Genomic DNA, 27,625 nt, shown 5'->3' with positions numbered 1-27,625 from the left:
CGTTCTGCTATCTACAATAATATAACTTTTGGCAATTTGTTGGACTTATTTTTTTTAAAACTATAGAAAGTTGGTTCATTTTATGGTTCATTTACTCTATCAGAGTACTGCAATGAAAATAAATTAATCATGGTGCACATGTTAGTTTAATGGTGACTGCTGTTGGAAGAAATTGGCTCAGCCACAAGTTAATGGCGATACGTGGTGAAAAATAATTCTTACAGTGTCAATTTTAAATGTGCATTGCTGCGTGTCATTGAAATCTACCGGGCGTATTGAGCAACAGTTTATAGTTGGAGTAGGCAATGGCTACATCAGGGTAATGACAGGAAATTCTGGAGGTATTGAATGGCCAGTGAGATAATTCCACGAGAGAAACACCACTACGGAGTTTCACAATTAATGTAGGTATAACAGCTATAATTATCCAAGGAAATTTCGCTGAGCATCAATATTTTATCGTGAGGCTGCTCTGTGGGATGTGACCCAATTTAACGAGGTGTGTGGTATGAAACTGAAATACTTTGAAATAACCCATGCGTGCACAGGAAGGAGAAAAACCAAATAAATAAATTCGGCAGCGATCAAATAGGTCGGCAACGTATTTGCTCCGCTGCCTCCTGCATTTGATAACACGCTGCTCCAGATCGGGCGTATTGCGCGCATGATCACAGCACGATTCCCCGACCGCATCTCCGTAGAGACGGATTATCGTCATGTGCCACCGAACCCGACCCTCGTTAGCCGTTGAACCGTTTCCGGCGAGAGGAATCCTGGAGCGGTGTGCAGTGTTAATTGTGCCCTCACGTCGCACGCCGCGCTCTTGTGAACAAACGCCCCGTTTCATTCCAGATCAAACCCACGCAGCAATCGACGGCGGCGGCGGCCCTGGCCCAGAGCAAGAAAGTGAAGCGGACGCTGCCCAACCCCCCTCCGGAGGACGCGCCAGCACCCAGCTCCGCAAACTCGCTCTCGTTCGTCGCGTCCATCCCGCGCAAGCGAATCGGGCGCACGAGCACCATGGCCCGTGCCAAGCTCATCCAGGACATCGACCGGGAGCTCGAGATTGTGGAGAAGGAGTCGTCGAAGCTGCGCAAGAGGCAGGCGGAGCTGGACGAGGAGGAGAAGGAGATCGACGCCAAGCTGCGCTACCTCGAGATGGGTATCAACCGGCGGAAGGACGCCCTGCTGAAGGAGCGCGAGAAGAGGGAGAGGGCCTACCTGCGGGGCGTCGCCGAGGACCGCGACTACATGTCCGACAGCGAGGTCAGCAACATCCGTGGGACCGTGGCGGAGGGCGGCCGCCAGGGCGAGCGGCCGAGGACGGCGCCGCAGCACCAGTACGCCCAGTACCTAGCTCCGAACACACGCCACTCGCTCAACATCGAGTTCTCGCACACCGCCGGCGCCACCACGCAGCCGAGTAATTCGTACCTGCAGCAGGCGCCCTACCAGCCGCAGCCGCTTTATCAGACTCAGCCGCTCCCCTATCGGTCCCAGGCCGCAGGCTACAGCACGTTGGAAGCGCACCGCCCCGCATACCAGACGACGAGCCACCAGACCATTTCCACAACGCAGGCCGGGTATCAGACCACCAGCTACCAAACCCTGCCGATGCACCAGTCGGGCTATCAGACCACCCCTTTCCCTACCTTGGGCGGCCACCTAGCTGGTTATCAGGCCACAAGTTTCCAGCCGATGCCCAGCCACCAGGCAGATTACCTGACCACCACCTACCCGACATTGGGAAGCCATCACGCTCCCTACCACACGACGAGCTTCCAGATGGCCACGGGCCCGCAGCCCGGGTATCAAGCCACGCCGGGCACGTCCTACTATGCGCAGGGCCACACGATGCATCCGCACCACCAGCCGCACTTCGCGCAGAAGCCCCGGCATTCCCAGCTGATCAACTTGGACCCCAAGCTGAAGGCCAACTACGAGTTGCTGCAGCAGAGCCACCCTCTGCTGATGTCGCCCACGTCGGCGGTCGAGATGTACGACAACCTTGACCTTCGGCTGGCGCTGGAGGAGAGGGGAAGCATGGCCAGCAGCCCTATGTCGAGCATTTCCGCTGAGTCATTCTACGCAGATCTCGAGCACCAGGCGGCGCGCAACTACGTGATGATCGATGACATTAACGAGCTCACGAAAGGCGCGGCCATCGGGGGCACGTTCAGCTTGGGGGGCACGCACAGAGTGGAGCGTCGCTACCATCACTCCAGGGACCCAAAGAGGATGTCGGACATCAGCGACTACATGAGCACTTCGAGCACGCCGAGGTCACACATGCACAGGAAGATCGACGACGAGTCGATGAAAGATCCCTACGAGCTCAAGCTGTTGAAGCAGCAGATTAAGCAGGAGTTTCAGAGGGGGTCCGACCCCCTGGATCACTTGGGAACCGCCACGCTCTACCATGGCGACGTGAAATACAGGCACCCCTCGAAGTCAGATCGCTACAGCATCGGGAGGATCACGTTGGAAAAGGAAGCGGCGAAGCAGCTGATGCCGGCCGTTGTTTCGAACAAGCAGCTGAAATCCAGAAAGCTGGGCGTCGAGCACAGGGTCTCCAAGTTCTCTCCAATTGAGGAAGCCAAAGACGTCGAGTCTGAATTTCCCTCCTACTTAACCACGACTCCGGCCACGGAGGCGGCGTCCACCGTCGTGATGCGAGCCAAGAAGCTGCAGGGAGACATCACGTACGGCCTCAGGAAGAATATCCAGGAGCAGCAGAAGCTCTCGGTGCTCACGACGAGGGGGCACACGAACGAGCTCGACTTATTGAGCGGCACCGGCACACGCTCTCGGCCAAGGTCGGTGTACAGCCTCGAAAGCAGCCGATCGCGACCGTCGTCCGTTTATGGTCTGGACATCACAAGGTCTCGGCCCGCTTCAGTCTACAGCATGGAGAGCACCCGCTCAAGGCCCACGTCTGCATACGGCCTGGAGGACAGCAGGTCGAGACCCTCGTCTGTGTACGGTATGGACAGCGGCAGATCCAGGCCGACGTCCGTCTACGGGCTCGACTGCAGTAAATCGAGGCCATCATCCATTTACAGGATGGAAGGCGCCGGTTCCCGGCCCTCATCCGTGTACGGCATCGAGCTGACCCGCTCCCGGCCATCGTCGGTTCACGGGCTCGACCTGACCATGACTAAGCACGAGCTGCAGGCCGCGGCGACGACGGCGGCCAAAGATGGCGACGCGCTGGACATGAGCTCGTACGTGCCGGGAGCCGCCGGGGTCAAACTGAGGTGCAAGCCGCCCAATCTCATCATCAGCCAAAGCAAGGGGAGGATCCCCATCGTGGCCCAGAACTCGGAGGAGGAGAGCCCTCTGAGTCCCGTGGGCCAGCCCATGGGCATGGCGCGGGCGGCCGCGGGGCCCCTGCCGCCCATCTCGGCCGACACGCGCGAGCAGTTCGGCTCAAGCCACTCGCTGCCCGAAGTGCAGCAGCACATCAAGGAGCTGCACCGGCGTAGCTACGACCGCGACGTGGCGTACATCCTGGACGACCTGCAGCACGCCATGTCGGACAGCGAAGGTAACTGAGCGGGGGGAATGTGTGCGCCGTGCTCTGACGCCCGAGGGCACGGATGCACGCGGATGGGTCGGCGACTGCTTCAAATGCCACCCTGGATGTGCTTTTTTTTAACTTTCTCTGTGTTTTGCTTCTTTTTTCTTCTTCCTGTTTTGCTGCTGGACTGCATGCACCTCCTCGACACGTCTGCGGATCGGCGTGTGTGCAACGTTTAGTTACGCATGACTACAGCGAAATTATTTTGGACAAACTTTCATTCGATTTGAGAACAAAACACAAGCTACCTCGTATGAAATGCAAGAATTGCACGGACTGAAGAAAAAAACACGATCATTCGTGCTGCAGATGTTTTTCTCTTGTATTTAAAAAAAAAATTCTACTTGAAAACGTGTCTTTACACCACTTTATTTTTGTTTCTCTCTATTCTTTTGCATGCTCTTTTATATCCAAGCATGCACATTTTGTTTTCCGGGCCATGGATTTTTGCATGAACCAATCATGCCACGGATCTGCATGCGAGCACTCACCAGATTGGAGGTGTCCGTTTTGCGTGTGCTCGCGCGACGTGGCTCCGTTACAGAGGACCGTGCCCCCCACCCCCACTTACCCCAAAGCTCCGTTTTGACTTTTTAAAGCATACCACTTGAGGCGTGAAGACACGAATTGGTTCGATAAACCTCGCGACTCCTTCCATGAAGATCACTCCAAAAGCAAGCATGGAGGATACCACCCCTTGCAGGTAAGTACAGCGAGCGTTTGTGCCCAGCAGACCTCATGTGCCTACCGCAGTAACTAACCCTGCTTAGGAGGAAGTCTCGTGTGGGCTGTAGACTGGCGCTGGTGCTGACTCCTCAGAGAATAAGCTCTGAAATCAGCACTGAGCCCAGAAGAGTCGCCAAGCGAAAGTCGATCGCTTGAAGAAGAAAAAAAAATTCTGCCATAAAAATCTATTGGGAATGTAATTTGAATTTCATCAACAATAAAGATCAATTCTCATTGAAATTGACCACCTCTGCGTACACAGTGTACAGCAGCTTTGTTACCACAATCTCACACGACATCAATATTGGACCTATATTGAGCCTACATGGTCAGTGCGGTGGGTAAACCCAGGTTAAAGTTGGGACTTTATGAGCATGTGCACCCCTATACGAAGGGGCCACCTGAGCTGTTTTCACTTTCGTGAAATGTGATGAGACTGATAAAGCCCACCAATAGATGGGCGGTGAAAATGAGAAGCTTTAAACTTTGGTTGCTGTACAATTCCACATGATAGGCCAATTCGTTCAGCACTCATTTGTGGCCAGGTCGCTTCTGAAAAAAGCTATAAAGCCCAGTAAGCCTGACCTGGTAAAAACAATTTTAAAAAAATACTTTAGAAACGACATTTAAGTTGATGTTTGCACGTCAATTGTGCTCCCTGACTAAATATGCACACGTGTATATAAATCATCATCAGCCATGATTTATCACCTGCTGGATGAAGGCGTCATGAAGCCGTCGCCATCCCTTATGATCTTGCAAAGAAAATATATATGTGTATATATATACAGAAACTAAAATGTATAAATGGTTTGCGCTGTGGTATGAACCCAACAATTTTAATTTGATTCCTGGCCACAGCTGATATCTAAACCAATCCTATACCTAAACCAATCCTCGGTTGCACCAGAGTCAAGAGCCGCATGGCTCACAGGGTTATACCTAATAAATTCAACTGAATCCTATCAGTTCCCCCTCCCTTCAATGTGCGTTGACCTGTGTGGTGAAGTATATTCAAATGACCCCCAATGAACTGCATGGCATCGGGAGGCATTCGTCCACCCAGCAGTACAGTTTACTGAAAATGCTCTGTAAATTATCACAATTATCACATGAAACATTTGGGCCCTACATATAACCCACACGCACACGTATTATGTAACACACGTGCATTATATAACTGATTGTTCATTAATGCCATCTAGGTTGCGCTCTTTTGGCGATCAGGTTTTCGTTAGCGTGGCACCCAAAGCTGCGGAACGCCTTGCCACTTGAAATCAGGAAATCAGAGTCGGTAGATATATTTAAGTCTCCTTTGAAAACCCATCTCTTTAAACCGGCCTTCCTTCTTTAGTTTGGTCGGTTGCCCTGGTTCTGTTTTTGTTTTCTGCTTTCCATGCATTGTGCATTGGGATCCTAGGATGGAATGCGCATTCTCCATTTGAATTATTATTATAACTCTTCCAACGTGAATCACGTTAGGCGCATTGGATCCCCCATGCTTTGTTGGGCGTTGCTGTAGCGGCGTTGTCGCTGCGCGCACGCACACACGCTATAACCCACCATTGCCTGCGGTCGCGCCGTGCTGAACGATGTGCCTTGTCAGATCAGCGACCCCCCGCAGAGCTACGACTTCCCGCACGCCAGAGTGCCGCTTCAACAAGACGCCAAGGACCACAGCATGTCAGGTGGGCCCGGCTATAGCTCTCGTCCTGCTCCTAGCCGTGACCCGGAAGCTGACCCTGGGTACTCTGCAGTTCGGACCAGCTGTCGTTCCTCCACTGACGAGCCAATGCTGTAACATTGCCACCCCTCGATCATCAACTGGAATTATGTTTCGCTCGGCGGGGAGAGATTGTTTATTTTTGTTGTTCTAAATAGCGGTGATGAGCCACAGCTTGGCGCATGGCAGCGAGCGGTGATGCAGTGGTTATGTCCCTGGTGACCTGGGTTTGATTCCCTGCCGTGAATAAAATCTCAAACTGTCATGGGCCTCTGCTAAGTCACTTAAGCTATGAATGAGTACCCGGGATGGTGCGCAAATGTCAGCAGTTGGAAGTCAAAAGACAGAAAGTTATGGTGCTGGCCAAATAACCTGCGTGTGCCTCACACTGGCATTAATAGGTATTCGCTTACAGCCCTTGCCCTAACAGTATATAATGTTACATAAACAAAAACTCAACACATTCATCAATAACACTGCCTTAAATAGAAAACATATAATACTCTAGATTGTGAGCAATCACCTAATGGCTCTTTTTCACAGCACTGGCCACCCTATGTGCTGTGAAGAAGGGCCATAGCCCAAAACATAGCCTTGTGTCCACATTTTCTTTTCAAGGCAGCAAAACATTGTCTTAAATACATAATGCATAATATGCTACAATTGTGATCACAGCATATAATTCTTGTTTTTTTGCTCTTGTTTTGTTGTTGTTTAAGCACTCCGGGGCCAGATTTATATACCCAAGCAGAAAGAGGCAGCAGAACAAATCCCATTTTTTTAGCACAGCTTATGGGATGGCAGTAAATGGGCCCTGGCAGCTGTGTTGCTGCTCAAGAAGTCATTGCCATGTACTCCACGCTATATTTTTGTTGGCACCACGCAATTATTGTCCCATATTGCATCCACCCATTAACTCGAATGAAGATCTGTCTGCTGGTAATTACTTTTGCAAAATTAGCAAATAACACCTTTTTTGGTCCCCCCCCGCGAACCATAAATGACTGAAGGAATTGTAATGCAAGGCTGAATGCAGTGCAGGAAGATCTGCTATGAGAATATTAGACGTGGCATATTTGACTGCATAATACATACATTTTACAAAAAAAGCTATACAGCTGTACAGTCTGCCCCCTGGCAACTAAGCCTGGTTTCAAGCTGTCACGCAGACGATACTTTGTAGATACGCTTAAATCAATGCCTTCTTTAATGTTAGCTTTGATTATGCAAGAATACAAATGCACTATCTTAAGAATTCATTGCAGGACACCTGGCTGTAAGTTTGTGGACCTGCCAGGTGCAATGTGTTTTATGCATGAAAACTCAAGAGAGAGTTACTCATGTCATCAGCATGCATCGCCTGCTGGAGGTTTGGCTGTCTTGCTAAGGAAGCAAGCTGCTCTGCGTGCAGGGAACGGACTTGGCGTCCGAGTCGTTGGTGGGAAAGAGGTTCCGGGAAGAGACGGGGAGATCGGCGCGTACATCAGCAAGATCCTGCCAGGAGGCGCCGCTGAGCAATCTGCGAAGCTCGCAGAAGGTAGGCAACGGTGCTCATTCTCGAAAACACAGCTGGTTGAGAGAGAGAGACGAAAAAAAACTTCCGTAGTTTATTTGATGTATTACTTGCCAATGAAACACCGAGCAAGCGTTATAAATGATGGGCTATTGCATTCCTTTTTTGTACTCAGCAACTAAATGAAAATGATGTTGTTAAAGAAGCCTAGTCCAAAGGTGGTAAAGGTGCAGCCCTGCAATTACTCGCTGGTGCCACTGCTGTCGGGAGGGCCTCTGATAGAGAAAGCTCTAGAGAGCCCTGCAGAAAGGACGTTTTGGTCTACTCTTCCAAACTTGCTCCATTGTTTCAGCTGCCACGCCAGGAGATCGATTGCAAGGCCACCTAAGCAGCATGGTCGAGACTATTGTAAAAAATCACCATCATTATTTGAAATATGATTTTATTTTTATTTTTAATAAACTTTCAAGCAATGTATTATTCCTTCCCTTGTCTCAGTATTTATGAACGAAATGAAATACGATGTTAAATGTGCCTCGTTTTAAATTGTATTACATTGCAGTCGATTTCTTTGGCTAAACGATTTGCAATCAATAAATCAAGGCCAAGTCTGGCACTTAATTTATTCAACAATCTCACATTTTACCTCAGTATTATCAGCACAGTATGTCAACCTGTATTGATGTGTTCAATCAAGCAAAACAGTTTCACTTACGTGCTGCGGTTTTTAAATACCTGATTTGAATGTGGTGCATAACGGATGTGTGCGACGAGCATCCCCTGGTGAATGTCGAGCAGAATCTGCTTTCTGCGATGGATCCAGCATCAGCTTGAACCCCGTACCACGTTGAAATGTTCCAGTTTCAGTTGATTTATTTTGGTATAGCCCTGTGAGCCATTCGGCTCTTGAATCGACTGCAATCACAACAAACAAACAAAAACTAAAACACGGACAAATGTCTACAGCTCAGACTCTTGTCGCATCAGGCTCCGCTGATTGACTGCTTGGGACGCCGGACGGGCAGTAGAATTAAAGTTAATCCTCGCCGAGCACGGTTTGTTGTAATTAGGCCACAAATTGTTCCCGTGATTATCACGAATCAATTACATATTGATCATTGAGAGATGCTTTAATGGCCACAAAATAACTACAACGGCGTTTCAGGTTTTTTCCCCCTCCCCATCCCATATCTGAACCTTGACCTTGCTCCACTCCCTCCTCCACAAGTGCTTCCATTTTGTCAGTTGAATCGAGATGGGTTCCGTTCAGCTCCTTTCACCCCACAAATGCTGCTCCGATACATCGCGTGAGATGGGACAGCGCCGCAACGGTGCACGTGTTAGGGGGCCGTCCATAAATGACGTCACGCACCTGGCGGGGGGGGGGGGGGCGAGGGGTCAGACATTTGTGACGATGTGTGACGAGGCGGGGGGAGGGGATGAGAAATGTGACGTCACATCAAAATGCGCAACTTTAAATAAATATAGACAACGCGTTATACTTAATTAAATTAACTTTTTAATAAATGTTTTCTCCTACAACATCAGAGTGCAGCGGCACATTAAATACGCACTACAATGACGATAGTTTAAAGCGATTTGAAGCATGTTTTATTTTGAGGCGGGGGGGGGCAGAGCTTTGTGACGTCATATTTGAGGGGGGAGGGGTCTGACTTTTTGTGACGCCGTGTGACGATGGGGAGATGGGGGGGGGGGTCAAAAATTGTCCAAAATCGTGTGACGTCATTTATGGACGGCCCCTTTGCACCGGTGCGACCTAACGAGGGGACGGAGCAGTGGTGCAGTGGTTAGTGCTCTCCCCTGTGAACCTGACGATCCGAGTTCTACTCCCAGTCACAGCTAACATTCAGTGGTGAGCGACATCTGAACCCGTGTCCTGGGCTGTAAATCGCAATCACATGTTCCAGCAAGTGAACGGTGAGAGACCCTATTTAACGTATGACAGTGCACCACGGTACGACCTGGGCATATGTTACTCGCGTTTCCTCCAGGGTTACATTGTTTGCTTCAAGGCCGTAATTATAATATATTGATATAAAATAGATTTCTGTTCATATGATTGCGGTTATGGTTGTACTTTATTAATCCCTAATCTCTGCCATTACATACAATGAAACAAGAAAAGGTAAAAAAGAAAAAACAGAGCAATGTAATACAATAACACTATTAGACATTATTGTAAAAAATAAAGGCCATCCTATGGACTTAGTGAATTTTTAAAAATATTTTAGGCAGGAAATGGCAGGAAATTAGTTTTCGAATTTAGATTTTTTTTTCTGGGGGTGGACCCCCAGACCCCCTGGAAGATTTGGTCCCCCCCAATGTTGACTCCATGGCTACGGCCTTGGTTTGCTTAAACTTGTTTTTCTCTCTCAACCTGGTATACCAAGGGCAAATCAAATCATTTTGACTGATTGACACTTGAGAAAATCTGGGTATTCCGTTCATTTAAGTAATCGATTGACTCTTATGATTATCAGTTTGACTCCTCGACTAGTTGAATAACGTGAAAGTAAGTTAAAAATAAGTAATATTTAAAAATACTTTTAAAAAAAAACACGCTTTAATGAATAGAGTATTGTCATCAGTATGCCATAAGTATACCGAGTCTGCAGTCGATAGCACATTGGGAAGTGGGTACAAATTGAGTTACAAGATTTGAAGATACGACAACAACAGACGGTGAGTTAATAGAAAGCGTGTAATAAAAAGATTGTTTAAAAATATTTCATTTTTTACGATAGAATGTAGTATTGTCATCAGTATGACATAAGTATACCAAGTTTGCAGTCGATAGCACATTGGGAAGTGGGTACAAATTGAGTTACAAGATTTGAGGATACAACAACAAACAAGAGGTAAATAAAAGCGTGTAACAAAAAGACTCAATTCTGTTCCCACGCAAGTTGGTGGATGGGAGGTGGTGGGCGGGGCCTGGGAACGTCATCAGCGTCGTCACGCTGAGCGTGGCTTGTGGGGGGTTTCCTGCCTTCAGTTCAGTTTATTTTGGTATAGCCCTGTGAGCCATTCGGCTCTTGAATCGGGTGCAACCACAACAAACAAACAAAAACACGAACAAGAAAAACATCTGAAAGTGACTATGTGACTGTGCAAACAGAAAATCCATGGACATTGGGCCACCCTCCGTTTTATATCTTTTTAAAGTTCATCCGAGTAATCGACCGCAAAAAAAAGTAGCCTGTCATAATTATTGATCAGTTATTTGCCTGATTTGGCTAATCGTCCCAGCTCTACTTTACAAACTGCTAACCTCAAGATAATTACAGAAAAATGCGAAAATGTCCCAGTTAGTGGTTCATTGCTATGCTTGGTGCAAACTCTCTCCTGTTGTTGAGCGACAGAGGGATTTAAATTTAGTGGCAAAAGCTCTGTTAGCTGCTTTTGTTACCTTCAAGTTTTATAAAACATTAATGTGCCATCTTTTACATTTAGTTTGTTCTCTCTTGGTAATTTTTTTATTACACGTTTGTTTAGTGGCATAAATCATAATTGCTTGACATTGGTTGCACAATTATGATTTTATTACTGTTGTTAAAGTAGTTACTGTGTAATACCGTTTCATATTTCTGAATTGAATCATTTTTTTATTATATGTGAGGTAAAATATGAGGTAATGTTTTGGCAACTGAATTGGGAGCAGGCATATTTCAAGTAATTAACCTTTGTTCATCATTAAATTGCAGTGTCTTAAGTCAAAAATAAATTAGCCAATGTTTTGGCTTATGGGCATTTTCAGAACAATAAGAGAATGTGATTTATAGTTTGTGGCAGCTTGTACAATGTAGTCTTTCAATAACACGTATTTTCTTAAGTTGGCACGCGTTGATTTCTATTAATTGTTTGGTGAATAGTAAGTACAAGGTGGCAGGTGTCTTAAAACACCTGCGTAATAGGTGTCTTAACACACCAGTGCCTTAAACACTGCCAGGGAAAGAACCACCACCTCATTTCGTAGGCAACAGAAAGGGGCTAAGTTCTGATTGAGACTGCTCGTCAGCACTTGATCCAGTGTTGTTCTGCTCAAGCTGTGGTATAAATCTCGTGGATGAATAATCTCATACTATAATTATCGTCCTGAATTTATGCTTCCCGTTCAAAATAATCCAATGTTTTTTTTGTTTCCCCCTCTCTCTGAGCGGTGTCAGCTGTGAGCGTGACACTTGAATGTGGCTCCTTGGCAGTGGAATAATCGTGTTATGTCTCTAATTTAGAAAAAAATATATATTGCTGTAACAGCATTAGAGCTGTAATTCAATTTCACTGCACGGCCCCTCTTCATGCTTTGAGATGCCATTATAATTTCTGAATGTTGCATATTAAAGAATAAATATATTTCTAGGGAGTATGTGCACGCGTTGCCCTAGCAACAGTGACCAGCAGTGTCAGCGAAATAGCCATTCAGGGGGAAGAGGCTTCGCCTTGAAGGTTACATTCGGAGGAATGCCCCCGGTATTTTAGACCAGCGCGCTTGGCGATTTGACTCCATGCCCTCGCGGATTTATTTTAAAAACAGCAACAAAAAGTGCATTAAATCTGAGACGGCTATGCAAAAAACATAAATCATTTTGAGGCATTTCTGCGAGGTGGAAATTGCTCGTTTGCGAGCTCAACGTGAACCGATTGTGGTAGTTGTACATTTTTTTCATAGTGCAACGTTTGAAAAAGCTTTGCAAAATAAAAAAAAAATTGCTAAATTAATTTTCAGAAATTCTACTCTGCCCCAGCTTTGTGGCGGCTGGGCTCTCACGGTGTGCTCGTGTGTCCACAGTCTAATATATCGAGGGCTTTTTAATCACATTTGGCAGTGGATGCAGCTTCATGTGCCGATGTTCAGTGGTGTTCATAAAATTGCTGTGAAATTAATGGCTCGCGTCACGAATAAATCAAGCTCAGACGACTGCAGCGGGGGGGGGGGGGGGAAATCACTAATAAAATGTTCATCTCGTTTGAAATATTTTTAGCCAATACGGCTGGGATGTTACCTTTAATTTCAAACGGCGTGTTCTATATAGCCATGGTGCTGCTTGGTCAAAATGTTATTATTTTTTTGTAATTCACGTGACATTTATTTCAAAAGTCTGTTGCTTTTTGTGTTTCGTTTGTTGTCCTTCCCCCGCACCTCCGATTAGCACGGTTGGCTACGTACGGTGCGAAAGAAGTTCAACATACATACATAGACAATGTCTGCGCTGATATTATACTGTATAGTCATGTCCTTAATGAGGACAACCAATTAATTGAATATAAAAATTACCCCCTTGTTGGTAAAACACGTCCTCGCTTATATAAGTAAACACCACTGTACTGATTTTCCGCTTAATTCACTCTTGCCATGCACCTGATTACAATCATTATGCCCAATTACTTTCTCATTATTCGGACGCGCAATCAGACATTGCCAGGCAACGTTGGAAGCACAAACATATCTTTGGGAAGAAGCACGCTGAGTACCGCCAGAATCTGTTGGGTGATTGGTTCCCAGAAATACACAAAAATCAGGCCAGTTCTAGAGACGCATTGAAATCACCGCGGTGATAGATAAACCGTGTTTGCCCTTTTCACCCTGCGCACCTATATCCACATTCTTTTCAACACTATTTGGAACCCTAAAATGTTGGCCTCAACGGGACAGAGTTTAATGCTGAAGCTGCAATTAAGACAAATCAGTACTTTCTCCTTCCAAAGATTGGTTAAAGTACAGAATGTGAAATGTATTTATATTCTATATATGAACCTAGCAAACTGAATTTTAGTCCTGACCACGGCTAACATCAGTGGCAAGTGATATCTAAAAGAGTCCTGGGCCCACCCCCATTCACCAACCTGCACTGACCAGCCTGGGTGAAGTATGGTCAAAATTACCCCATTCACGGACACGGCATGGGAAGGCCTTCATCCAGCAGTGGATTAACAAAGAGCTGGACATTATTATCATTATGTAGGGTCGTATCTTACAATAATTATTGTTGTGTAACCTGGGTATATGATTTGTATTTAAGCTTTGTTTCAAGGAAGGAAAGGTGCTCCCAACTGAGCCACCAATACCACATTCCACGTCAATAAATGTTCCTTACAGGTCTCCAAACCGAGACCTACCCAGAGATAAACTAACATCATAAAAGCTGATGAGGTCAGGCCCCTAAGGTGGTATGGATGTAAGTGACATTGTTTTTAATGGCCCATATTTATTAACGTTGTGTCCCTGTAGAGACGCACACCTCAGTGAGAAATCATGCAGAGACACCTTGCAATGGCTTGCATGCGTTGTATGGGTCACCTCTCGTTGACATTGTCTGATTTTAACATTGCCACTCAACGTGTAAAGTGGCCTGCGTGCTTGTCATAATATCCCGGCATCATTGGTTCTTGCCTTTGACCTTTTTCTCCACCCGATTGGCAATTTCCTAGGGGAGGGAGGGGCGGAATGCATCGCGGTATGAAAGCTGCGAGCTGACCTTTTAACGGGACCTCCCCACCAAAGCCAGCCTGCTGAACTTCGCCTCCCACTCAGTGTTTGTGGGCGTCCGTGGCGACAGCATAAACATTTACTGCGAGGGAGCTACCACAGCAGCTTCGCGTAATAAATATATAACCGGCCTAATTCGGTTGGTTATCGTGCAGGATCTTGCACTGTATTTGTGAAAGTATCCACGTGTGCTTTGCTTTCAAAGCCGGCTCAGCGCAGCCGAGACTCCTGTCGAAAGACTCCAGGGGGGGGAAAAAACAGATGAAACATTTGCTCATCCTAACTCTAACCCACGATTGTGACTGCACCATGAGAGTGGCGCAAATCAGGAGGCTGACAAACGGCAGCACAATGCCCATGAATGTTCCACCCCATGTTAAAGGCATCATTTGCATGAACACGCATTTTACAAATACACAGCGAGCACTTACATTGCAACACTTGTAGCAGGTGAGCGGGCGTCACACTAAATAGCACTCGGTTGTGATTTCACGTGACAAAAAAAATGTCATATTAGGCAAATGTATAATCGGATTATAAGAAGCTGTGGAAAGAGAGATGCATCCCAAACTTGTGCTCAAATCTGGTCACATACACACACACACCTACTCAAAAAATAGATGCAACACTGTTTTTATTCGGAGAACACAGTCCATGTTATGGCCATTCCTTATGAATAAAACAATAAGTTGTAGGCTGGTGGGTGAAAGTGTAAATTTGTTTAAAACCTAATTTTGAGTTGAGTGCTGTTGATAAAAAGCTTATTAATTAAGCTCAATGTTATTTATTATTTTGAGGCTATTCCCAAACCGGTTGTCGCTAATGTATATTTTGTTGCTGTTATTGCTGGCTGCCATGCTAAGACATTGTGTTCACCGAGGTAAAAATTAGCCTGAAGTAATGAATAATTAGTTTAAATGTCATTGCCACGAATAAACAATAGCACACTGCCTGATCTTATGCTATTGGCAGCTACCCCCTAGGCCACATTCATTGTTATCGTGCTCACCTTTTAATTTTAATGATGCCGTCTCTAATTTATTTAACATAAATATTGTTTGAGAATTATTTTCACCCTTCACCCTAAACGCCAATTGAATAAATGTAAATTATGTAAATGGGTTAACATTACTCCACACATGCATATTACTGCATTTTTGGTCAATTCATTTAAAAAAATATTAGAGATAACTTCCACTTTATTAGGTGCTTTACGATCATTATCGTTAAGTCATCATCAATATTATTAAAATTATGAGCTACATAAGCTGTGGTATTATTTTTCCACGATGTATTCTTTTCCACGTTATATCATAGTAAAGTTTCACTCGTTTTAATAGCCCTAACGAGTTAACAATGAACTCATAGGGAAACTTTCCCAATGGGGAGAAATGTACTTTGTACCCCATAAATTAATTCCTTATTAACAAGAGTGCCGTGCTGTGAGTGTTTTTGCAGATTAACTTAAACGTTTTAGTGACCACTGCATCTTTCATTTGAACAAATAGTCCAAGGCAATCGCAAAATTACATTTCTTCTATTCGATCAATGAAGCCAAATTAATGTTGATCTCCTGCTACCGCACGCTCCATTTTCTTGACATGAATCAAGCGGTGTTTAGTCTGTGGGCTTCCTGAACACGAGAGAAATGACAGGAAAATGGGACGCCCATTGAAGTTTTATATAACAGATGCCCCCAAATAATTCCAGTGATGCGGCGCATTGCGAATAAAGTGCCAAACCAATCGCCGATTTTTCTTCCAATGGATTTTGAGATGTGAAATCGCAAATTGGGGTGCTTGGGAGTGTGTCCTTAAGGGAACCCCGGTTGTATGAATTGCCCATCAGGGCCTGCTGCCGGGGATGTTTTACATAAATGGTTCAATCGTGACAGATGTGGCTGAAGATCCCGGCTTGCTCGGTACAGAGTTACACAGTATTGTTCAAGCATGCAGTCGCGCGCTTGCTTACCTGTGCAACGTTTCTCAACCTGACGCTCCATTCCAGTGGGAGGGCCTTGGGGGGGGATGTTGTTGACCAATACTTATTTGTGACGCATGAACAAAAAAACCCACGTTACTCTTTGAATGTGATGTGACATCTGTCATTTATAATCATTGTTTGTAGGTAATTTCTCCCCCACCCCCCCCCCCCCCCCCCATTACAAATTCAGTGCCAGTCTCGGGGAAAATTTGCCGACCTTTAATAAAGAAAAATATTTAGAATGCAACAAAGCTGGGCCTCTATGTACTGGTATTTATTTGAATCTAAATATAAGTAAAAGTTCAAAGCACAGCCTTACTCACTCACTCACGCCACTGCTGGCAGAAGGGTCTCTGTAAGAGAAAGCGCTGGAGAGCCCCGGTAAAGGAAATGTTTTGGTCTACTCTTCCAAAATTTGGCAGACGTCTTGGACAAAATCGGAGTTCGCACAATTTGACCTCAGCACACGTGACCTACTGATCGACTAACTGTGGTTGCACCTATTTGTACTGCTTGGTGGACAGAAGCCAAGTGATTTAATAAACTTACACAATTGTTTCAATTGCCAGTCTGGGAGAAGGATTGTAAGAACCGGCAAGGTCTGAATTGCGCTATAACCTTCACACCATGGCAGCATCAATGTTATGAAATACAATAATAAGACCAACTTCCTTTAATTGATGGTGAGGTCTGCACAGGAATAACTTTAGATAGCGTAGTTCCCTCTGCCGTGTTTAGGTCTCATGTTCTTAAACAGGATAATTTAATATCATAAGGCAGTTGCAATAATGTAGCATTGTTATGATTAAATGCCCATCTTTAATAAGTGGAATTGCATTAAGTAGTTGTTTCTGATGTCCCGCCAGGTCATATGAACTGCCTTCCTTGTCTGGTATTGTCAGATTGCTTTTCCAAATCGGCAAATGCAGTATTGGCATTCCATTACAGTACTTGGAAAACAAATTACATAACGTGTGGCATTTTGTGTACACGTTATTAATTTTAAAGCATTGGGGCACTTTGAAAGAGACCCATTTAACAAAAACACGCAACACAAAGTTGGGTGGTGCGAGCAGATTGTTTGATTGCTTGCTAATTTCGATTGTTTAATATCTCTCTGCCTTAGCGACCACATTTTGTTGAGTGCCCCGCCTTATACCACAACATTAATCCGCCTGGGTTAAATAAATAAAAAATATTTTAACGGATAGCTTTGCATCATTATTTTTCTCCCAATGTAACTTCATTACCCTTCCACTGCACCACAGCATAATGCATAACCGTTTCCAAAGAAACCATTTTTAAATTGGGCACTTTCCATGAATTTGTCCAAAACCCATTTCACTTGGACGATAGCGAAGAAAATAATTACTTGCAAAGGTTAAAGGGGATGGAGGAAATAATGTAACATAAATATTCTCCTTCCAAATGTCCAGCGCTGATAAATAGGCGCTCTGCTTGAGTGGGAGGGTTATTTTTTCCACTGTCCAGTGCTATTCGCCCAAGATGCTCACAAAGGACTGATTTCTAGAGAACACGCTGAGCAAGACTTCATGCGTGAATGTCTGCGCGCAGCAAAGCCCTGAGGTGGATCCACAGTTGATGACAAATCCACTCTTTGCTTGTAGGTGTTTTCGTTCACCAGTGCTGTGGCAGGATATATGTAAAGAGGCCTAAAAATATACGTCTCAGAAGAAACACACGGCCATAATGTGTTCATCAGTGAAACTTGATAAGGAAATCTGTAAAACCGTATGCATAGTTGTAATATAAAATAGAAAATTTATATTCATGGGAAAAATATATATTTGGTTGGCATTTATGTGCAGTTACTTCATTTAAGATACAAGTTACCAGGGAATGGAACATCAAACTGAATAGTTTAGTGCAATATGTGAACGGTGGTGAGATATTGTTTGAGAAAAAAGCTTACAACCATCCAGCACGCTGGGCGTTATTTCTAATGCCATGGCACAGTTGTGTCAGGGATGGCTTTAGGGTAGTGAAAGCTGATACAACTGTCTTTGAGTGAGTGTGGGGAGCGGTAGTGTAGTAGTTAACGCACTGCGCTACGAACCCGGCGTCCAGAGTTTGATTCCTGCTTACGGCCAATATCAGTGAAGAATATCTGAACTGGTCCTGGGCCTCCTCTAGGTCGACTCAGTCTCAAATGAGTACCTGTTGCGGTGTATAATCATCGCCACTATGGAGACAAAGGCGGCTGGGCGTGGTGCTAACCACTCACCCCCTCATGTGTCGTGCCGGCCTTCATAGGTGCTCACAAACAGCACTTGCCCCGATAGTCTGTTAAGGCTATACGGGGGATCTTTGTCTTTGAATGTTGAATATCTTGTGAAAACTTCAGCTCATTCCTTTTGAAGATGAGGTCATTGAATTGAATAAAACTATACTAATATGCAGTACATAGCATTAATAGACGTGGATTTATGTTTTGATTTAAAGCTTTCGTGACTGCAGCAATTCATATTCTTAGTTCTTTTGGTAAAGTCACGTTGAAGGGATTTATGTGTTTATGAGTTCATCTTCTTTGGTTCTTTCGGTGAAGTCACGTAGAATGAGAATAAAATAATAAAATAAAATAAGACAATAAAATTCTCACGACTTTTCGGCCACAACACAAGTAGCCTTCTTCAGGTGAAAGAACAGAACTGTCGGGACGACAGAGCTTGAATGAACGCTGTTAAGATTCGTAGCGTCTTTTAAGCTCGGTGAGAGGCGTGGAGAGCCTTGACAAAGGAGTTTACCTATCAAAGCAGGAGATTTTAGCATTGAAATAGCTGAGGGATTAGCTTGTGATAGAAATAGCTGTGTTAAAGTCAAAGTATAACTTATCAACAGAGGCATTTAGTACATGGACGCTAAAGCCCTCCAACTACCAACTATCATAAAGTAAACCGATGTGAAAAAACTAATTCTATATTACATCAATATAATAAATGTACTTAATATATTCTTCAATAAGCTGAGCTATTCATCACAAAGCAACTGGGTATACACTACACTATATAATGAATACCATATAACTTGATTAGGTGCTTTCGTGACTGCAGGAATTACTCTATGGTTTTTTCGGTAAAGTCAGTAGAAATAATAAAAAATAAAATTATATAATAGCATACGACACCTCGATTGCAACACAAGCAATCATCATCAGGCACAGAAGAGCCAAATCCAAGAGAGAGACAGAGAGAGGAAACACACAACCGCAGACATATATATACAGACCCCAAGCAGAGGGAATCAACGCAGACACACCAAATCAAACAGGGCCTGTTTGATTTGGTGTGCTCCGTCTCTCTCTGTGTCCCCTGGCGTGTCTGTGTTGATTCCCTCTGCTTGGGGTCTGTATATATATGTCTGCGGTTGTGTGTTTCCTCTCTCTCTCTCTCTTGGATTTGGCTCTTCTGTGCCTGATGATGATTGCTTGTGTTGCAATCGAGGCGTCGTATGCTGTTGTATAATTTTATTATTTTTATTATTTCTACTGACTTTACCGAAAAAAACGAAAGAGTAATTCCTGCAGTCACGAAAGCACCTAATCAAGTTATATGGTATTCATTATATAGTGGAGTGTATACCCAGTTGCTTTTTGATTAATAGCTCAGCTCATTGAAGAATATATTAAGTACATTTATTATATTGATGTAATATAGATTTAGTTTTTTTCACACTGGTTTACTTTATGATAGTTGGTAGTTTGAGGCCTTTAGCGTCCATGTACTAAATGCCTCTGTTGATATGTAAACTTTGACTTTAACGCAGCTATTTCTGTCACAAGCTAATCCCTCAGCTATTTCAATGCTAAATTCTCCTGCTTTGATCGGGCTCTCCACGCCGAGCTTAAAAGACGCTACGAATCTTAACAGCGTTGATTCAAGCTCTGTCGTCCCGACAGTTCTGTTTTTTCACCTGAAGAAGGCAGCTTGTGTTGTGGCCGAAACGTCGTGAGAATTTTATTGTCTTATTTTATTTCATTATTTTATTCTCATTCTACGTGACTTTACCGAAAGAACCAAAGAAGATGAATCCTTGCAGTCACGAAAGCTTTAAATCGAAATGTTTATGAGTTATTATTCACTTACCTTCACGCTCGCTTATTATCATTGATGTATTCAATTCAGCGACCTCAGCTTAACAAGGACTGTGCTAAAAGTTTTGACGAGATGTTAAGCACACACGCGCGCCCTCACACGCATTGTAGAGACAGCTGCTTTAGGTTTCACGGCCCTAAAGCAATTGATGCTGTGCATAGCATCGATGGACTGAGGAATTGGAGACATTATTACACGTAGCGACATTTTGATCGTTCATCGTTACGCTCTGTTCATAGGACATTGACGTGGACGCTGCATAAGTTCCGCCCGCCCTACGGTGCACCCTCGAATTCACGACGATGACATCCCGAGCCAGGGTTGCCCAGCGCTCGCCGCCGGCACGAGGGCACCGCTTCGTGTGCGAGCGCATCCCGGGGTCGCTTCGCGTCAGTTGCAAATCAGATCTTCGCTGAACTTAACCGCGCCACATTTTTATACATTTTTGTTTTAAGAGCACGTCCGCCCCGCACCACTCCACCCCCCCCCCCCCACCTCTGCGGGCAAGAGATGCATCATTTTTGCTTGAATCGACGAGGCGGTGCGTCACGCCTGTTACGGTGTACTTTACTCTCGAGGCATCGGTTGCAGAGCTCCTGCCATGTGGAATTGTTGGCGCGTGCACGCCGATGATGTCATCAAACCTCTGCTGAGTCGCGAAGAATAGTTTCCCCTTGTGAAGTGAATCCAATGTGATGTCAAATCCCTTTGACGAACAAACAAATTGCCCATAAGAGCCCCGTTAAATATTGGGATGCTTTGCATGTAATTCAAATTACATATTTGATGATGTTGCAGTGGATTATTTGCATAAATAATACATGTGCATGAAAGTAAGGTTTAAGCCTTGGAAGTATCTTTGTGTGTATATATGAAGTATACACAGTACACACAGTAATAATTATTTATTGGGTGGCACCAAACATTTCAAATAAGTACAATTTCAACACTCGTTGGAATGAATTCACAAAACCATAGATACAGTGAGCGAAAAAAGTATTTGATCCCCTGCTGATTTTGTACGTTTGCCCACTGACAAAGAAATGATCAGTCTATAATTTTAATGGTAGGTTTATTTGAACAGTGAGAGACAGAATAACAACAAAAACATCCAGAAAAACGCATGTTAAAAAATGTTATAAATTGATTTGCATTTTAATGAGGAAAATAAGTATTTGACCCCCTCTCAATCAGAAAGATGTCTGGCTCCCAGGTGTCTTTTATACAGGTAACGAGCTGAGATTAGGAGCACATTCTTAAAGGGAGTACTCCTAATCTCAGCTTGTTACCTATATAAAAGATACCTGTCCACAGAAGCAATCAATCAATCAGATTCCAAACTCTCCACCAAGGCCAAGACCAAAGAGCTCTCCAAGGATGTCAGGGACAAGATTGTAGACCTACACAAGGCTGGAGTGGGCTACAAGACCATTGCCAAGCAGCTTGGTGAGAAGGTGATAACAATTGGTGCGATTATTCGCAAATGGAAGAAACACAAAAGAACTGTCAATCTCCCTCGGCCTGGGGCTCCATGCAAGATCTCACCTCGTGGAGTTGCAATGATCATGAGAATGGTGAGGAATCAGCCCAGAACTACACGGGAGGATCTTGTCAATGATCTCAAGGCAGCTGGGACCATAGTCACCAAGAATACAATTGGTAACACACTACGCCGTGAAGGACTGAAATCCTGCAGCGCCCGCAAGGTCCCCCTGTTCAAGAAAGCACATATACATGCTCGTCTGAAGTTTGCCAATGAATATCTGAATGATTCAGAGGACAACTGGGTGAAAGTGTTGTGGTCAGATGAGACCAGAATGGAGCTCTTTGGCATCAACTCAACTCGCCGTGTTTGGAGGAGGAGGAATGCTGCCTATGACCCCAAGAACACCATCCCCACCGCCAAACATGGAGGTAGAAACATTATGCTTTGGGGGTGTTTTTCTGCTAAGGGGACAGGACAACTTCACCGCATCAAAGGGACGATGGACGGGGCCATGTACCGTCAAATCTTGGGTGAGAACCTCCTTCCCTCAGCCAGGGCATTGAAAATGGGTCGTGGATGGGTATTCCAGCATGACAATGACCCAAAACATACGGCCAAGACAACAATGGAGTAGCTCAAAAAGAACCACATTAAGGTCCTGGAGTGGCCTAGCCAGTCTCCAGACCTTAATCCCATAGAAACTCTGTGGAGGGAGCTGAAGGTTCGAGTTGCCAAACGTCAGCCTCGAAACCTTAATGACTTGGAGAAGATATGCAAAGAGGAGTGGGACAAAATCCCTCCTGAGATGTGTGCAAACCTTGTTGCCAACTACAAGAAACGTCTGACCTCTGTGATTGTCAACAAGGGTTTTTTTCCACCAAGTACTAAGTCATGTTTTGCAGAGGGGTCAAATACTTATTTCCCTCATTAAAATGCAAATCAATTTATGACATTTCTGACATGCGTTTTTCTGGATTTTGTTGTTGTTATTCTGTCTCTCCCTGTTCAAATAAACCTACCATTAAAATTATAGACTGATCATTTCTTTGTCAGTGGGCAAACGTACAAAATCAGCAGGGGATCAAATACTTTTTTCCCTCACTATATCCAATGTCTGCATAACGTGTAATGCATCATGCTTGTAAGACAGTGCTTCGCTTTAAAGATACAGTATGGGGGGGGGGGACAAAGGTCACACGTTTATTGCCTTTAGGCGCCGACAAATGAGATACTGGAAGACACCGCCTATACGCGTTTGAACATTGGCCGATTCTAATAATGCAGGGGGTGACCATCACTCAAACGTCTTGTAGGAAGGTGCACACCTCTCTTGTGCCCGACCCCTTACTGGCTTGATCATCTTCACCCCATTCTGTAATCTCCGTCTCTTCTCTTCTACTCTGTCGTACTCTCTCCTCGTTTCTCTCCATCTCTCATCTGCGTCCCTTTGCTACCTCAGATCCCAACTCGGCTCTTGATCTCTTGACTCGAATTAACTGAATGCATTTCGCCTAGACGACGCTCTTCATTGTGTTTAAGGATGACACGGAAACACGTGGTAGGGTGGGCTACCGTCTGCCATCCACGCAACCCAAACCGCCATAGCCTGCCCTCGTTCAACGGAGGAGGAATGGCAAAACCACACCAAGTCCCCTGCAGCACTAACGTGGCTGCCGTTACCTCGACATTGGCATTTAGCTCCTGAACACATTGCCCATTCGAGAGAATAGAATAGCATCTCTAGCTCCACGGGTCTATGGGGCCGTCCATAAATGACGTCACGCACCTGGGGGGGGGGGTCAGACATTTGTGACGATGTGTGACGATGGGGGGGGGGGTGGGGTTGAGAAATGTGACGTCACATCAAAATGCGCAACTTTAAATAAATATAGACAACACGTTATACTTAATTAAATAATGAATGTTTTCTCCTACAATAAAAGAATGCAGCGCCACATTAAATACGCACTACAATGACAATAATTTAAAGCGATTTGAAGCATGTTTTATATTTTTTTGGGGGGGGGGGGCAGAGCTTTGTGACGTCATATTTGAGGGGGGTCTGACTTTTTGTGACGCCGTGTGACGAAGGTGGGGGGGGGTCAAAAAATCGTCCAAAATCGCGTGACGTCATTTATGAACGGCCTCTGTGACGGACGCGGCCATCCCTCGTGTTCCCATTCTGTTTTGTCCACGTGTTTTTTAGCCGACGTGTTTTTTAGCCGAAAATGAAACATTTTTTTAAAGGCTTCTCTCGACGTATAAAGCATTCGCGGTCGTATTTTGCCATGGAGACGCCTGTCCGATCACATGAGCGTCAGCCCTTTGTGCCGCACGAATACAGCGGCACTCGCTCCTGGGAGAGAGAAAACACACCAGCGTGTGCTTCACAGTAAAAGCTGTCCCGTTTAAAAATAGCCGAATGAATAAGTAAATAAATATGTTTAGAACGGTGAGAGAGAGAGAACAATAACTACGGCACTGCGTTATCCATAATAAAGTGTTTTTGTGGGTTAGATCGCTTAAATAGAAATGTGTTGGTAAACCCGCCACCACCCGACACAGCCAACTAATAAGGTTTGTCACGTAAATAAAACGTACCAATTGGTTACTATTTCAGCAGACCGGTGCGTTGTAGAATACACCCCACAACATTTACAATTCTAGTGCCGTGACTTTTCTGCATTACTTACAGTACCGTAAGTACTTATCACCCATTCACATCTGACTTGCATCCTTCTTAACTTACAACCTCTCGATTTCAACAGACCGAGGTGTGATGAAGAATCGTAACAGAGCTATTTTTCAATGTTGTTTCTTGGCATGTAAGGTTACGAATCCTGAGCCCTTTTGGACACGAATTGCTTTTAAATTACCCACACACTTTCCCCTCTGTTGATGACTGTAAGAAAAATGTATATGGCCAATATTATAAAGTGTAAGGGTTGTCACAGATGCTGGGATTCCCATTCATTTGGGCAGCATCGGATGAAGTGTGTTATACCATTTTAATATTCATACACTTTCACTGGCAATATATTTAAAAAGATATATAAAGGATGTTACGAAAAAATATGCTTACAAAATATAAACATTATTTAAAATCCTCTATATGATTTTCTTCTGGAAATGGCTTGAAAAGTGAAAGTATTTTATGAATAACTTAGAGTGTTGCATTGTCGCGGGTCTATTTTGAGAAGAACTAAGATGCAGGATTTGCATACAAATGTGTGATTTGTGTTTTTGCCATCTCAAATTCGTCACCACAGTTTGGGTAGAGGTTAGTGAAAACTGTGATTATGCTAAATACTTAAATCTGGGTCGGTTCCATTCACCTGGCAAGGATACTTATTGTGACCTGGGAGTTTCATTAATTTGGAAAGAATACGTACTTTAATGCTGCACACCCGCGCAGCCAGTCCATCCACTATTCTAACAAATGGCAACATCTTCTGGCGCTAAATTCCAATGGTGAGCTCTGCTGGCCACCACGAGAGGGCTTCAGGAGAGAGTTCGTGTAGTTTTTGCTTTTCCTCCCCCGTTGAAGGAGCGCAGACCACAGTGGTTTACTCCACGGTCCTTAGTTTCGGTTGCATGGCCACAATAGCACTGTGGCTTGTCTTTAATAATCCGTCTACTGATGTTATTACGTGTGTGTGTGCGGTATTTCCTGTGGTGTACAAAATTGAACCTAATTCAGCTGCCAACAAGAAGGCAGTTTTTCACCATTTTCAGCCGTTTTCCGAAAACTGCCACAACACAATCATGTGCATGAGGACAATGTTGTGAATCATTCCCTAATGCATTTCCATGGCCCTGCTTAGCCACACGTGCCAGGATAACACAACACGTGCCAGGATAACAGTTTGATGCTAAGGATGCAACAGAAGTGCAAAATAAAAATCGAAAGTAAGATTTGCACTTGCAGTAGTTCGTGCCATGCAAACCCTCCGCCAACCTAAGTGCGATTCCCAGTCATTGTCTAACATCGGCGAAGTATGTTCGAACAAATCCCATGGCCTACATGGTGCAGAGGGAGGCCTTCCGATGGCTGTGCGCGGTTCGCATTTAATATCATCGAGCGCAGCCTGTACATGCATTTCCTTTTCTTTTTTTTCAAATTTGAGACGCAATAACAAGTCTACCCTGGGATCATATAACACGGTTGTCAGCACCACTGATGTCGGTCATGATCTTGCACAGGAAGTCCATCAGTCACGCCCAACGCCGGGAGGTGCAACATCAAATAAATGATGCACACACAAGATGGTTTTCAGCTTACCGCAAGGATTTGCCACATCCCTTTAAATGCCCTCTTGCCAGAGGTGGTAAACTGCATTGGACATCACTGGGGACCTCTCACATACGCTGCTGTATGTATACAAAGACAGAGATCTCCCATTTAGTCGTTATAGACTAAATGGATATATAGCATAAGTTAGAAATTTGTTAAGGCCAGAATGGCAAAGGAAGGGTGTTGTCTGGCCATCACTATGCCTTTTCTGTGTTTGTCTCCCAAGTAATCATTACATACTGCACTCAACTACCACACTATACAGTACTGTACGTACAATACAACACATTTTTTTTATTTATATAGCGCCCACATGTGTCTACGTCGCAAGTAACGGAGACGGTGGGAATATTTAGGATTTTATTGTGTATATGGGGCCGTCCATAAATGACGTCACGCGATTTTGGACGATTTGTGACCCCCCCCCCCCTTTCGTCACACGGCGTCACAAAAAGTCAGACCCCCTACCAAAAAAAAATAAAACATGCTTCAAATAGCTTTAAACTATTGTCATTGTAGTGCGTATTTAATGTGCCGCTGCACTCTGATGTTGTAGGAGAAAACATGTATTAGAAAGTCTATTTTAATTAAGTAGAACGTGTTGTCTACATTTATTTAAAGTTGCGCATTTTGATGTGACGTCACAATTCTCAACCTTCCCCCCCCCCCTCGTCACACATCGTCACAAATGTCTGACCCCTCCCCCCCCCCCCAGGTGCGTGACGTCATTTATGGACGGCCCCTATATAATGCAACATGCAGACCTTACTGCACATGCACGGACACTAAATATAGCGATCACGCACATTGTGTGTCGCCAGTTATTCCTACGCGTTCATGCAATTGCTGAAGTGTCGATGCACAAAGTGCGATCATCGTCGGCGGCTTGCGATTCGCACGACGAGCGCAAGCCCCCCTTGCTCTAAAGATGCGATACCCCCCCCCCCCCCCACTTTGCCTCCCAAGCCTGGGGAGCTTGAGAGCTCGGATTTAAAGGGGGGGGGGGGGAATGATGTGCCGGGCGTCCAGTGCGATGCTGTTACAAGCGTCCTCTTTTTAAGGGCGCTGCTTTTTGTGCTGCTTCGAAGGAAAGGCCATTCACGCGCGCACGCCTGTAATGTGAGCGGCTTCCACGTGAAGCCGCTGTTTTTTTTCTTTGTTCAGCGCTGCCGCCCGTGCTATTTGCTCCCCGTGCCGGACGCTTGCCTGGGAGTGAGGCTTGCGCGTCCCTCCGTCGGAATCTCTTTCTGGTGGGGAGTGGTGACGCGGTGATGGGACCGCCGAGATGAGTTCGATTCCCGGCACGTGAACCGGTCGCTTGGCCTCCTGATTCTTCGCCAGCCCACGTTGATAAGCGTGGGGAAGTATGGCCAAACGATCCCCGTGACATACGCCGGTGTAGGCAGTGATTTCTCCAGTAGTGTACATTAATGACAAAGGGCTGTAAATTATAAATCTCATCACCATTTTGGAGCAGTCAAAATGTATCAAGTTGAGCACATCAGAGAAGTATGTCACTTATTCTTAGCTCTTTCGGTAAAGTCACGTTGAAGGGAAACAATAAAATAATAAAGTATATATAAAACAAATGGTCGTCATCAGGTGTCACACCTGATGATGACCGTTTGTGTTATGGTCGAAACGTCGTGAGAATTTTTCTTGTTTTATATATATTTTATTATTTTATTGTTTCCCTTCAA

The 27,625-nt window shown here is 44.9% G+C and overlaps 1 protein-coding gene across 5 annotated transcripts in view; it reads left to right on the top strand.

Annotated features, from left to right (window-relative positions):
* The window catches only part of LOC116942380 (protein piccolo), a 179,815-nt gene that overhangs the window by 89,953 nt on the left and 62,237 nt on the right, over positions 1-27,625 (top strand). For all 5 annotated transcript variants that reach the window (XM_032954212.2, XM_032954211.2, XM_032954213.2 and 2 more), the window contains exons 7-10: positions 853-3,547; positions 4,180-4,283; positions 5,913-5,994; positions 7,441-7,566. In XM_032954212.2, the coding sequence (XP_032810103.2) occupies positions 853-3,547; positions 4,180-4,283; positions 5,913-5,994; positions 7,441-7,566 (3,007 nt within the window). The remainder of the gene's footprint in view (positions 1-852; positions 3,548-4,179; positions 4,284-5,912; positions 5,995-7,440; positions 7,567-27,625) is intronic.

Source organism: Petromyzon marinus, chromosome 14, assembly GCF_048934315.1.
Source record: "Petromyzon marinus isolate PM22_M1 ecotype Great Lakes invasive population chromosome 14, UKy_Petmar_22M1.pri1.0, whole genome shotgun sequence".
Taxonomy (NCBI): Eukaryota; Metazoa; Chordata; class Hyperoartia; order Petromyzontiformes; family Petromyzontidae; genus Petromyzon; species Petromyzon marinus.
Note: the sequence above shows the minus strand (reverse complement) of the source record. Positions and strands in the feature narration are given on the sequence as shown.